General features: G+C 34.9%; 1 protein-coding gene across 1 annotated transcript; it reads left to right on the forward strand.

Moving 5' to 3' along the window:
• The first annotated feature begins 624 nt into the window (after positions 1–624).
• EMB140 (EMBRYO DEFECTIVE 140) lies at positions 625–13,922 on the forward strand. Its single transcript, XM_008220411.2, is given in 17 exon segments — positions 625–1,075; positions 1,207–1,340; positions 1,508–1,565; positions 1,988–2,072; positions 2,075–2,202; positions 3,836–4,111; positions 4,382–4,516; positions 4,611–4,736; positions 5,645–5,686; positions 5,784–5,891; positions 7,840–7,982; positions 8,122–8,245; positions 9,523–9,597; positions 10,023–10,379; positions 10,465–10,557; positions 12,156–12,285; positions 13,183–13,922. Coding segments are annotated over 17 exon segments (2,481 nt in total). The 5' UTR covers positions 625–850; the 3' UTR covers positions 13,425–13,922.
• The last annotated feature ends 1,391 nt before the right edge of the window (positions 13,923–15,313 follow it).

The raw sequence follows: 15,313 nt of genomic DNA on the forward strand, positions 1-15,313 counted from the left end.
GTAATAAGGAGTTATAACATTTTTTAAATTTATTACTATTTTTATATCATTTCATATTTTTCAATTATTTTTTAAAAATTATCAACCTTTTTATTACTACTAAGAAAAAGGTGGACTATATTACATAACGGATTTTGATAAGAACTTGAAAATTTTGTTTTCTAAAGAGATTTGTAGTTCAAGTATTTAAGGTTAAGTATTCTATTCGAAAAGTTGATTTTTGCACTTTTATTTTGTTTATTTACACTTTATTTTTTCAATACATTTTAATTATTTTTGTTATTTTTTAATCAGCTCCCTACCTTATTTGAATTCCCCTTCATATATCACTTGCATTAAAATAATTTTTTTTACGAGGCTTGTAATTTACCTCTGCACCTGTTCTTAGGTTCAATTTTACTCTCTTCTTGATATTGCTTTTATTAAAATAAAAAAAGGTTGATTTTTTCACTCTTTTTTGTTTATTTATATTCTCTTTTAACTTTTAATACTTTTAAAACAGTATCGTTAAAAAATAAAAAGGAGTGTAAATGAACAAAAGAAAGTGGGAACCAGAAGGGAGCATATAAAATGGGGAAATTAGCACCCAAAATAAATTTAAAAAAAAACTTCGAACATTTTCTAGGCTCTTCATTTTTCATTTGTGTATAATTTTAATTTATGCGCTTTAAGCTTTTGTGGCGGTTTGAAAAGTGGGTGAAGTTTTGCCGATTTTCACAGAAACTCCAGAGAGAGCATCCCTCCCAATAATACTAATAGGCAGTATCCCCATCCCTGCGCGTACAAGTAAAAAGCTTACAATTTGGTCTCAGTGGAAGAAATAAAGAAAAAACGAATACCAACGGAGTTCATGGAAGAAGAAACCCTAAACCCTCAATCAAAGACTCTTACTTCTGAAGATGACAACAATGGAGACCAACCCATGCCCGACCTCCCTGACCAAGACCCTAGCTCCTCTGATTCCGACTCTGATTCTGGCTCAGACGACGGAGACCAAGCCCAGAAAAACCTGCAGCTCCAAACCCTAGAAGCCGAGCTCTCCACCAACCCTGGCAACTACGATGCTCATGTCCAAGTATTTACACTTGTGAATTTCTATTATCTGTTTTATTTTTTCTTCTTTGGCTATGCATTGTTATATGATTACCCTCTGTTTGGTTGCCGAGTAAAAAACCTGAATTGGAATTCTTATTGTTATTGCTGTAGTACATAAAGATTATAAGGCAGATAGCTGACATTGAAAAGCTGAGGCAAGCAAGGGAAGCTATGAATGAGCTGTTTCCGTTAACCCCTTCTATGTGGCAGGATTGGGCTAAGGACGAAGCTTCTCTGTCCACTGGGTACTCTCCTTTCTTTATCAATGCACTTATATTAGCCTTAGTGCTCTTCATATTAAAAACAACAACAATGGAAACAGAAAAGAAAAAGTAGTGCCTGTTTTGGTCGCTTATTTTTCTTTTTATATTATTGTTTGATTTGAGATCACTCTATTTTCTCCACTTTGCAGGTCTGATGCTTTTCCTGCTATTGAAAAGCTTTATGAGCGAGGAGTCTTTGAGTATCTGGTTTGTCATGCTCCTGTCTTCCAGAACATATGCAATTTAAAAATTCTTATATCTTAATATGTCATGTCATATTTATATTACTTTTGGACAGTTTATGGGTGAAAAATGACAATGAGAAGCAAAAGAAACAATATTAACTATGAAATGAAATAGGATGCCATCCATTTCCTTCAATTAGAGCAGAATAATACCATACCAGCAATGTTTCTGTTTTGCTTGCGTATAACTTGCCTCAATATCTCTGCAAAAGGTTTCTATTATCTGTGCTTTTTGTCACAATCAAATGTGTAATGCTTTGCAACTTTTTCCAAGACTGAAGCTTGATTATCGGATTACTTGTAGCTCATCTTTTTCTGTTGTTAATAATCAAAGAATTGCTTGTTTGGAGTATCGACAGTTAACTTTATTACCTTCAACTGCAGTCCATCTCTCTTTGGCGTGACTACTTAGATTTTGTTCAAGAAAATGATCCCTCAGTGAGAGAATGTTCACCTGCTGGTATTTTGAAGGCAAGGATCTATTTGAACGCGCTCTTACTGCAGCTGGTTTGCATGTTTCTGAAGGCAGTAAACTATGGGAAGCCTACAGGAAATTTGAGCAAGCTATATTTGATGCTACTGATGAGACTGATAATCAGGTTTGTAGTGGTAAATTGGACATCTTGGCTGTCTTTTCATGTATTACATTTTTCTTTTTTCACAGAAGTTTTTGTTTCCTAGTAAAAACGAGAGAGAGACTACAATCTGATCTGAACTCCATGTTTGACTTTTTTTAGTCTCATTGTTCAACATTTCTATGTGATCTTTTCTTTTTTGCCAATATCTTTTTGCTTTGCTTCAAATTTACATGTTAATATTACGAGTAGGCTTGTGATATTTTAATGGTTAAGTCATACAGATGTAAATATGTGGATCAGTATCTAATTTTAGTTATGATTCAGATCTCTTATTTTAATACCTGTTAGGGAACAACAAAAAGCCTACAGGTTGTTTGGAGTGAAAGAAAATAAATAGTAGAAATCTTGAAGAATGTTGAAGAAAAATTCAGAATACTTTGGAGGAGAATAAGAATTTCCTGAAGCTTTTTTTTAATGCATGGGAAGAGGGCCATTTAGCACTGTTTTTACGGTTCTTTGATGTGTTGTATTGTTTTCTTTAAAGCTAACTGGGTTATTCCAAAAGGATGCTTTGAGCTTATGAGTACTAAGTTTGGGGCTTTGGGGCAAGAAGGCCAAACCATTATAGGGTTGTTTGTTGTTGGCAGTTTTCTGGAACATTTGGATGGAGCACAATAGAAGAATCTTTGAGGATTATAAGGGTGCGGGGGTAGATGAACTTTGGGATAGAGTGAGGTTCTGGGCAACTCTATGGGCATCGGTTTCGGCTGATTTTAAGATTATGCTTATTCGTTTATTGAGCATGTTCTATTTTACATTTTTTGAATTGTACTTTCTTGTTAATTGTTCCTTCCCGGATTGTGGATTCCTTATTCACTCTTTGTAATTAGTTGCCCTACTTTAATAAAATTATGTTTCTTTTAGGGGAAAAAAAAAACCAGAGAAGTTATTTATGTTGTTCACCCCTTTAAGAATAAAGCATATAATTGTAATTCTGAACAGAGTTATATGATAACTAAGTTATATTGTAGTTTCCTTAAACATTTATACAGCTTGGTTTTTTCAGTTAAAATTAACATTTCTTAGAAACTAAAGATAAAGCAAGTCCCAACAACAAAACAGAGATAAAAAAAACCTAAAACAAAAAAAAGAAAAGGACTCATAGTTCTGATTCACCTTGTTGAGTTGAGTAGAGGAAAGCAAAAAAGTTGAAGCTGAGCCAGATAATGCCAAAACAATGGGAGGGAACATAATTTTTGTGTGGTGGGTGGTTCTAATAGAGCGAGGGTACACAAAATTTTATCCTTGAGCAGACTATTGACAACTGCGCTTTCATAATTCAATGCGGTTTAGGTATTTGGTGTATTGCACTTCAGATTTAACCTTTAACCTTCTGCTTGAAATAAATAAATGATTGTTTTTAGTTATAAAAAAAAAAATTAGAAGTAAAGTTCAAATTCTACCTGCAAACTTAAAAATGATGCATCGCTGTCATATATGTGTTGATTTGAATGCCCCAACAAGTTTTATTGCTTTGATCGCTTACCAGTTATTTATTATTCATATGTTGTTATGGTTGTCTTTTGGTTGCTGCTTTTAGATACTTAAATAATTTTTGGAGATCTATAGATAAGAAATGCTTCTCACATCACAGGCAAGAGACAAGCAGATTCAGCGCATCCGTACTATATTCCACCGTCAGTTGTCAGTTCCCCATGTTAATATGAGGTCAACACTTTTGGATTACAAGGCATGGGAGGTGGAACAAGGGAACATTCTTAATGCTGGCTCAAGTGACCTGGATGGGATTTCATCCCATGTTGCCTCAGCATACAAAAAGGCGTTGGAAATGTATAATGCTCGTGTTCATCTTGAAGAACAGATTTGTAGGCAGGATATGTCTGACTCAGAAAAACTTCAAAATTTCATGGTATGTATCATTTCAAATTAGTACTTCCTAGAATTTTGGAATAAAGAAGTATTTATGTTAGAAATGGCATTGTATTTTTCCTTTTTATTGGCCATTTTGGCTTCTGATATCCTTGCATCCTTGTCTTGTTTGAACTTACTGTTAGTATTTTCTGCCTTCTTTTTTCCTTTCTTTTGTATAGGATTGTCATTGTGATTCCCCCAATATATTTATTTACTTCATGCGTGAAGTTTGCGGTTTATGGAAAGAATAATTTATTCTGTTCTGCAGAACTACTTGAAATTTGAACAGTCTTCTGGAGATCCAGCCCGGGTTCAGATGTTGTATGAACGCGCTATTACCGAATTTCCTATATCCAGCTATCTCTGGCTTGATTATACTCGCTATTTGGATAAAACATTAAAGGTTTTTTTCCTTGTTCATTTCTTATTATATATTTTCTGTTTTGAGGGCAACTCTCTGCTGGTTAAGTAATTAATGTTTTATGTTACCTTTTCAGGTTGGAAGTATTATAACCAATGTGTATTCCAGGGCTGTGAAGAATTGCCCCTGTGTTGGAGAGCTTTGGGTCCGATATTTGCTTTCCTTGGAGCGTGGGCATGCTTCTGAGAAAGAGATTGCTGCTGTACGTTTTAGATTTCAGTTTTGTTTGGCGAGAGCATTCTTTTATTGACTTATGTTTGATTGTTTCTAATTTGGTTGTTAATTACTTGTTGCAAACTTGTTTTTAAATTGGTTATTAAGTTGCATCAGACATGAATACATCTTTGAAGCTGTGGTCTCCTCTACAAATCATGCATCATGTATTTAGCTGTCTAGTTGTTTTAAAAGAAAATGCCCAAGCAAAGGAAAGAACTAGCTCTGAACAGTTACTCAGAGTACACCAACTTGCTTTTTTTTTTCTTTCTGTAAATTGGTAAACTGACTGGGCCACATTAACTTCTAGATATGTGAACCTTTGTTGTCCATAATCAAGTCTGTCTTACCTATTTTTGCCCCCTGCATTTGGCCTTTTTGGTGTTCTCTACCATCCATCTTTTTATGTAAAAGCTCTAATTCAATGAGAAAATATGAAGGCAAAGTTTGTCCGATGGTATTTTCCTCAAAGCTTTAGAAAGGTATTCCTGATGTTGCTATTATGTTAATTTCCTTTTCTATCCAAAATTTCCATCTACACGATACATATTTAATTTCTTGTGATCACAATGTATTACGGTAAAGAAGGGCGGGGTTGATTTTGAGCTCTGATTACAGTGAGGGATGAATGACAGTCTTGGACTCTGATTGTGATGAATGGTAATTACAGAATTTGCTTCTCATCAGACTTAATCTCTATCAATATATTCTACAACGAGTAATTAAGTTCAACTTTCACAATGACTCCAGTGGGATGCCTTTACCAAACCAGAAGTGAAAAAACATAAAAAGAACCAATAAAAATTATGTTTTGAGAATTATATAGTGTCCAAAGTCCATTCTGATTTCTTGTGAAAAAGTGGTCTGCCAAATTATAAATTATTGCTCATTTTTCAGGTGTTTGAGAAGTCCCTGCAATGCATTCTAACCCTCGATGAGGTACATAAATTCCTATATTTGATTTGTCTGTCTGTCTTCGGAATTTATGTTCAATGTTTTTCTGAATATGTTCGTTTATTGAACTACGATTTTTTAGTTCCTGGATTTGTACCTCACCCGCATAGATGGCTTAAGAAGAAGAATCTCATGCCCTGTTGAAGGAGAGAGCGTCTTGGATTATTCATTAATAAGGGAAACCTTTCAGGTGTGTTACTATCTTTTTCTTACGTAAACAAGCACTTCATTTTGCTAATATTCAGCGTGAAGATTATAAGGAAAAGTAGTTAGGAATTAAACACCACAATTACCAATTTGCAAATACATAGTATGTGTTGGTCTTTTGAATTAAATGGGATTGTGCAGGGCGGGATTTCAGTTGTGACCTTGTAATTTGAATATATATATAAAAAATGAGGTGTTATATATTTGTACAAATATATGTGTGACCACGCTCGAATCGATTGAAGTCCTATTAATATTCTTAGTTTGTTTCTATTATAAATAAAAACATTATCAGTATGTAATCTATCGAACGAAGGAAAGCAAAAAAAAGAAATCAAGGGAAGTCACATCTGAACTTGATATATGTGTACATTAATTAAGATAAACATACAGAAAATGCTATTCTACATGTAGAATATATAATATATTACATATTCTACGACAATTCATGGTTTTGAGCTAGAACTACATCAGCTTTTTTTTTTTGTACTTTTTTTTCTTCTTCTTTCGGCTCATTTAGTAAGAATGTAACAGTGTCAAACGGGTATTATTAAAGGGTGAGCAGTCACATTGATTGTGTCCAGGGAAAAAAATTCGGAGTCACATTTGTTGTCTGTCATGCTGGATGGCAAAAGCATTCACTACTTGACCTTTGTGAAGCTTTAATATCTTTCACTTAAATAAAGTATATGTGGAATTTCTTATCCTTCTAACTACCAAGGCGTAGTTTTATTAGTGATACTTTTTATATAGAAGGGAATTACAAGTGGAAAATTGTTTGTATTTTTCTTTAATTGTTGAGGTAACTTGTGAATCCATGTGAATTTGCTTCTCCGTGGCAAATTTGAAGCGAACTGTAATAGATTGTAAAGGAGAGAATGGTCTTGTAACTCTTCTCCTATGTGATAATACATTTGAAGATTCAAGGTAGTGTGTGATTCCCAGTTCTGTCGCTTTGAGAATGGATATTAGATCCCTTTCCCATGTTTGGAAATTGATTGGGTTTGCCTTTTTGACGGGTATCGAAAACCCACAAATGGAGGTTTTGCATTCCTAAAAGAAGAGGTGGGTTTCTTATTCCCATTCCCTAGTTTTAACTTCATAATAAATCACAATGATAATTATACTCTAATGTTTATTCTTACAAAAAGTAAAATTCCATTGGTACCCTGATGAAATCATTTCCACTCCCAACATTCTCAAACACTAGAATGTGAATGATGGATTCCGGAGGTTTCTGAAATCTCATTTGAAGGAGTGATGTGGGATTCTGGAATCCAATTCTGCAAAACAAGTAAAAACGTTAGGCTTCCTGAGTTTCAGAAATAGGAGCATAAGAAAGAAAGAAAAGAAAAAAGAGAGGGTAAAATAGTTTTATTATATTAAATATATTACAATTTGGCCTTTTATGTGTGTATATAAAACTACATATATACATACGTCAGAGTATCTTGTTTGTGTAATGCCTAATTGTTGGTTATTGAACTCTTTTTTTATTAGTCTTTTATGTTGGCTACAAATGTTCCTGTGCATATTCAGCTTTTCTGAGCCCACAAATCTAACTATGTCAATCTTGTTCACGTAATGACCTAATTATTGATTATTGAACTTATTTTTTGTTGTGTGGAATCTAGGCTCTCTGTCAAAAACACTAGTTGTTCTTTATTCTGGCTACAAATATTCCTACGTATATTCAGCCTATTTGAGCCCACAATTCTGATTATGTCAATTTTAAGTAGATGACCTAAAAAATTCAAAGTGATCTTCTGGTTGTTTATTGCTATGTAATTTAGGAGTCCTGAAGGTGTGGTCCTGAACAATACAATCTATATGCTGTTAGGATTCTGCTAAGGACTTTGAAGGCTTTTTGCATTTTAGAGAAAGAAAGTATTGTTCGCACTCATGGAAATTCTAACAATTTATACTTTCAGAATGCATCAGAATACTTTTCACAATACCTGAAGAACACGGATGGTTTGTTACGTTTGCATGCTTATTGGGCCCGTCTAGAGCTAAATCTGCATAAGGACTTACAGGCAGCTCGTGGAGTGTGGGAAAGTTTACTTAAGATATGGTCTGGCCATTCTGGCATTCCTAAATCTGGATTGTTACCTTGGCATGATTGTTGTTAGTGTTTTTTTTTTTTCCTTCTTTTTGTTTTTTTTTTCTTTTCTTTTCTTGTATGATGCTTAATTTTTTGTTTGTTCTGTTAGTGGTTCAATGCTGGAAGCCTGGCAAGGTTATATAACAATGGAAGCTGAATTGGGCCATGTGAGTGAAGCCCGGTCTCTATATAGGAGATGCTACAGTAAAAGATTTCCAGGAACTGGTTCAGAGGTAAGGTCTTCTTTCCTCGTCTATATCTTCCAATCAAACCTAGTTTACTCAGCTTAATAGTTCTTTTTTCATGGGCTAGTTTTTGGGTTCTGATCTGTGTGCATTGTAGTTTGAGTATGATACACTCTGTTCCTCTTCCATAATCCTATTCAAATATTTAGTAGAGAAATCAAATATAGTATCTTGGTTGTTTTGTAGCAGGCAATGAGATTAGACTAGATGGGTATCAGTTTCCAAATTTGTTCAACCTATGGTGTATCAAATTTTCAACATTCTCCCCTCTTTCCCAGCCACAATGTGTGGTGTAGAATTTGACTGTAAGCCTTTTGGGGTTTAAAGCCCTCAAGTGTATTTGGATCATATGGCTTCAACTTTACATTTACATTAGCGTTCATCGGCCAATTATTTTTATTTGTTTCTGTTAATAAACACAAAGTTTTATTAAAAGAAAACAAAAGGAATTACAAGATGCATGGATAAGTAGTCCATGAAACACCTAAGACAACAGAAAAAACACAAAAGCTGAAAGAGAAAACCTAGACCAACAAACAGAACACCATCCCAGAGCCTCAATACGAATGAAAGCCAGTTCTTTCAACTAAAGTATGTTCTAGAATTTTCAGAACCAGGTTCTACAATCAATGATTTTTTCAAACTAAAGAAGTCTTTTCTCTTGATAGGTACATGTGATGAGAATACAATTTCTTCCATGTTGAACACTAGATAATGTATTTCATTCCCATGTTTTAAAAATTCGCTTCTAGTTTGAGTCAATGCAAGAAATCTGGTGTTTATAACTTTTTAGTACACAACGTATCCGAGTAAAATTATCTTACTGCACCTGAAATTCAGCGCCAAAAAAGACAAAACAACATAAAATAAAGTTTCTGGAAAAGGAAACAAAAGCACTCATTAATTGAAAATTTTGGAACTTATATTTGAATTATGTTATTAAGTGATTCGGTGGAATGTCTAGTAAATTATATCAGTCTTGCATACCTGCTTCCTTCCTAAAAGGCCTTGTCTTTTGATAGTAGTTGTTCGCATTCTGTGTGCATTTATACCGACTCATATAGTTGACATGTAGTTTCATTACAAAATCTAACTACCTTGAGACATTGTTTGTTTAATTTATGATGTGGAAATAATGTTGTTTTAAGGTTCTATTAGATGTTGTCTGTTTGTGTTTTTTAATTATATAGAAGTTTGTTCACTTGCTACATAATACATGTGGAATTAGATGATGCCTTCCCTCCCTAAAAAACAGAATAATTCAGGACATCTGCTACTCATGGTTACGCTTTGAGAGGGAGTTTGGTTCGTTGGATGATTTTGACCGTGCAGTACAGAAGGTACATTTTCTCTCTTTTGCGCATACGAATTGAATGTTGTATGGAAATTTAAATCATTTAGTCTATGTGAATGTGAAGGTAATTTTTCTACTTTATGTTCCTTTATTATGGGTCACAGACGATAAAATAAAGTTGGAAAGGTTGTCAAAAGAACTGTACTATGAAAATCATGCTGAGGGTTGTGCTTCATAAGGTTTTTGCGATGTTCTCAACTTAGGTAATCTTAATGGAGATTTGTCACCTAATCAATAACAAACTATTCATCATATTAAAATGATGGAATGGATGTTTCCTCTATCAAAAGTGAGTATACCAGTTCTAGTGCTTCTATATCTTGTATCCTATTTGGTTCAATTTGAGTAAGTATGCATATGTTTTGCCTTGTTAATTGAATAGATATACTTGACTTCTGCTCCTCTTTTTAGGTCACTCCTCGCCTGGAAGAGCTTCAATTATTTAGGTCACAGCAAGAGTCCAAATTGACAGAAGAGGGGGAGAATTCTTCCAAGAAGAATGTTCGTGACAAGAGAAAGCAAGTTTCAGAGATACCTGATGAACATTATCCAGCAAAAAGGCAGAAAGATGCATCTCAAAAGCCAAAGAAAGCACATGGGAAGGATTCTGATGTTCTGAACCCAGGTGAACGAACAGTGGAAAAGATCAAACCCAAGGGTGACAAACCGGACATACAAAATGAGCAACAGATGAAAGAGCGTGTTCCAGAGAAAACAAAAGTATATGCTGACCAGTGCACTGCATTTGTATCAAATATTAACCTTAAGGCAAGTATACGCCCCCAGTATCCCTTATCATTCTCTTCTTTTTAACGCACATGTGTGATCTTAGAAAACTGTTGGTATTTTGCAGGCAAATGATGAACATCTGCGTCAATTCTTCAGTGATGTTGGGGGAGTGGTTGCTATTAGATTACTGCATGACAAGTTCAGTGGAAAGTCAAGGGTCTCTCTCTCTCTCTCCCGTCAGTTTAATTTTTTTTTCCTATCTGTGTGTTGTCCTTTGGGTTGAGTATTTGTACTGGATGTACTATAATTTAGCACTTTGCTACAAATGTCATGCTATCATGCATTAACAAGAGTCTTAAAACACATACACAGATATAAAAGTTATGCTGACACTAGGGTAGTAACTTGGCTAACATGTATAATGTTAGTGTGCTGCCGTCAAAAAAGCACGGGACCATCTTTTCTTTATAGTTGCGTGCAAATCCATTTTCATTTTCAGTATCTCTAAAAGGCTGGTTGATAAGAATAGTTGACCTAGGACAATTTAGGCATCTTCTACTATCATACGCGGGATGCTAGAAGTGGCTAATGTCAAGAATTTAATGATCTGGTGGTGAGGAGTGGTCTAAAGGTTCATAGATAGGTTGGGGCCTTGAATGGTTTAATGGTTTGGAGGCATAAGAGGATTGATATTGAAGCTGAAGTTGACAACAACTATCTCTGATCATTTAGGGCTATTTGGGAAGACACTTTAGAGTCATAATTTTATATATATAGAGAATGACTGACAATGAAATAATCCTGACATATAACTACGTTCTGGATCTGAAGAAATTTTGTCTTCTTTTTAGTAATGATGGACTAATTTGATTCTAGGAATAAAAAGATCTAATTATGTTTTTTGTGCTGTGGTAGTGGCTTTGATCTAATTCCAATGTTACAACTAGTAGAAAAGTGTATAGGCCTGTTTTATCATTCTCTCAACCAAACCTGTTCTGACCCCAAAAACCCCACAACTTTACCTATAAAGCCATAGACTCATCCTTTTCCTGATGCCACTAGCCCCGGATTGTAGTCCTTGAAACTTAAAAAAGCCATGGTGCCATGGCAGCAGCAAGTGGCCTCTGCAGCAGAGGCATGCCCCTTTGATTGAGGAAGAGAGGGTGGGGACTGAATTCTTTTTTATTTTAATTTAAGGGGCACTGTTGTGACTCAGATTACAAGATTTACAAAAAAAAGTAAAAATGTGAGATTTGGGGCGGTTGGCTGGGGCTAGTGTTAATAGCTTATAAAGAAGGCTGGTGTAATATTCTGTTTCATTTGATTGTATGCCAGGTATTCATCTGGTATACAGGGTTCAAGCTTCCTATTCAATTTAGTAAGGAAGCATTCCTGTTGTATGATGCACATGAGTGTTCTCTAGTAATTATGTCTGTGACACCTTTGTGAAAGGAATCTGGCCTGATTTTTTGGGGAACAATCCTCTGGGGTTGTCGTAAATATCTTTCATACATGAACTTTATTTGATCTATCTATCAGAATGGGGGATTATTGGACATGGTGCATGAATCAGAAGTGAAAAGTGCATTGTCGATATGGTCGCATTTATTTTAGAATGGATTAAATTGACAGAATCAAATGTATGAGGATTATCATTCTGTGCCTTTCACTTTTTGATTAAAATTACCTTGCTTATCGTGGCAAACACAGAATAATGTCTGTTTTTTACATAAAAAATTTGACTTCATTGTACTTTGCTTTTTTTTATCTGTGTCTAGAAGGTTCTGAATTTATATTTTCCTTGAACTTGTGAAGGGACTGGCATACGTGGATTTCTCAGATGATGCACACCTCGTTGCAGCTGTAGCAAAAAATAAGCAGATGCTTCTTGGGAAGAAGCTGAGCATTGCACGATCAGATCCAAAGCATGGGAAAAAAGAACATGGTAGGCCAAATGGATTGTTTTCTGCATAACTCTTTGTGCACACATGCAGAATCTAAATCAAATTGATGCATTTATAAAAATTACTTGAGGTTGAATTCGAGTATTTATATGGAATAGACTCTAATGCATACTTAATTTTATCATACATTTTATATTGTGTACCTGATGAATGGAATAAAATAGTTATTCATCAAATTTTGCTCGGTTTGAATGTCGCAAATCTCGAACTAGTTGAGTTGAACTGAATTGTTAATATTCATAAAATCTTCAATTCTTAGGGACGGATTCCCAAGTCTCTGGTATGAAACTCAGACTTGAAAAAAGGTCTCATGTATGATACACGTGGAGTTAACATTTAAGCTAATTTGCACCTTTGGAATGGATTCAATACGTTGTTTAGGGGTTTGATTATATTTAATGCTTGCTCATTTACACTAAAACCTTGTTCACAAAGGAGAGTATCTGTCTGCTGGTTTGCAAGTGGCTTTCAATTTTTTTTCTTTTGTGGATAATTATTATAATTTTTTCAAAAGTGGGCGAAAGCTGAAACCCAGTACACAGGATATCATGAAAAAATTGAAGTCTAAAACCTAACTGGATATAATAGTCTTCAAGCCTTGCTTTATACTTGAGGAAAAAAGGAAACCTTAGAGACAATATCCACTTTTGTTGAGAACGAATATAATAAAACTTTCTGCATTTCCAAAGGTGGCTGCCTAAATTTTCTGTATGTGAATATTTCAAGCTGTCCTATATGTTGTGCTTATATTGTTCCATCGTTTTCAAAATTCTTGATCTGATGAGAGAAATATTTTTGAACTTCCTTTCTGCTTGTGGTCATAATGCTTGCTTGTTCTGTCGAATACTTTTTTCACTTATGAAGTTAAACTGGTGCAGGCAGGGGATCTGAGTCTAGAGAATCTGCTGAGACCTCCAATGGACCTAGGGCACATCAGGCACTGCAGCCTAGTCATAACCGCGGAAGCGACAATGTGCAACTGAGGGGTAGGAACACATTTGCAATTCCCAGGAATGTCCTTGCACTTGGTCAGACTGCAAATAAACCAAAAACTGAAGAACAAGGTGAAGAAAAACCAAAATCCAATGATGAGTTCAGAAATATGTTCCTCAAAGGCTAGAGCTTTGTTATTGGGTTCAATCGTGGCAACTCTCTTTTTCAAATGCTTTTTGGACACAAATATGACAAAGGAAACATGTCTTCATAATCAAGAAAATATCAAGGGACAGAATGACTGAGATCTAAATGAATTTGATCCAATACATGCAGAAAAGAAATATATTGGGTTGAGAGCTGTATTTTGGTTATTGTAGGTATAAATGAATTGGATCCTCAGTTACCGGTTACAGAATGTATATGAGGTCTAATTTTCCTTACAAATGTGTACGCTAGATGGTTGCTTATTGTAGCCATAAGGCAGGTCCTTCCTCTGCATTTACTTTGATTGTAATTGTAGCATGATCCATATAAACTCTTGTCCTTGGGCTTTTACCTCAAATTCTGTATGACCAAACAGTTTGAAACATCTGAACATACCTTCTGGGAGAATTTGGTTTTGTACCAGCACAATTCACAGTTGCCCTTTATATGTGATTATGATTGCATATTGTAATTTAAACTCGTGTACCTTATGCCTTTGATCATAAGGTGCTGCCGCCATTTAATGCATTATAATCAAAGTAGTGAAGGGCTTGAGAGCAAAATGGTGACACAGCAGAATGGTGAGTCGTTTCTTTTAGTTAGAAAGTGAGTGATCTAAGATACAATAGGTGATTATATCAAGTTTGATGTTGGCTAGTTTTATAGGTTGTGCAAACAAAATGAGGTTTTTTATATTTATTTATCAGTTCACTTCAAGGGTCTGAAAACATCAAAATATTAAATATCAATGATCGTACATATTTTTTTAATTGAGGAAAATAAAAAATGTTTTTCAAATCCCCCTTTACACGAGGGGCAGAGTTGAGAATGGATACCTCAGCACTTTGCCTCTCATTAAACAAGATCAAGATGTTAGTCAAGCTACATTTGGGTAGTACATTCATAGTCGACAATCCACTTTATTAGAGATTAGAGATGTGATTTACAATATGATGTCGATGTATGTTCGCACTTTATTAGAGATTAGAGATGTGATTTACAATATGATGTCGACGTATGTTCGGCTACAAATAGTTTATGGACCCAATTCGCAAGTAAATAAAAAGTTAAAGCTTACAAATAAAAGAAAAGGAGGTGATTATCTTTCGACATTGGTTCAACAATTACTACACAAGGTCACGAGGGTTGCTGTGCGGTGTGACTATTTTAAATTGAGGAGCCGAATCTTCCCCTGCTTGTGTGAGAAGACAGTGGGGGAAAGTCACTGTATCCAGCAAACACGAACATTTTCCTGAAAATTGCAGATATATAACTCATTGGTGTTTTCTTACACGCCACTTCATCTTATTGTTTTACTCAGAGTCACACAAGTCATGTACGCAATTGCTTGTGTTGTATACCTCAAAGTCAAATAATAAAGTTAATAATAAATGATAGGTGTCCAAGTGCTTATTAATTTCTTGAATCTGCACCTGTAGAGTGAAGACTACACAAACATGTAATGTACATGCACCATGCATGATGCATCATCAGCCATATGAGACTGGGGAGAGGTACTTTCTGCGTGCAAACTGCCATGCATGGTCCGATGCCTTTCAAGTAGCAAATAAAAAAACTGCCATTTGCTTCTTCTTCTTTTGAAATTCTCTCAACCCTAAACCCTGGGGAGATGCCATTTGCTTCTTCTTCATTTGCATGGTCTGAATGATATTTTTTATCATTTGAAATTCTTTAGACAAGTTGAAGTACATATATGAACCAATAAGTAAAAACATAAATATGGAAATATCAATGCATAAACAAAATAAAAAGTTGTAGTAGTTGAAGGGAATTCAATGCAATTTGCTTCTTCTTCTTTTTTCTGCTTTTCTCCCCCTCTTCCCACCCTTATCACATTCTCTCAATCAT

Source organism: Prunus mume, linkage group LG2, assembly GCF_029339155.1.
Source record: "Prunus mume cultivar Tortuosa linkage group LG2, ASM2933915v1, whole genome shotgun sequence".
Classification (NCBI taxonomy): domain Eukaryota; kingdom Viridiplantae; phylum Streptophyta; class Magnoliopsida; order Rosales; family Rosaceae; genus Prunus; species Prunus mume.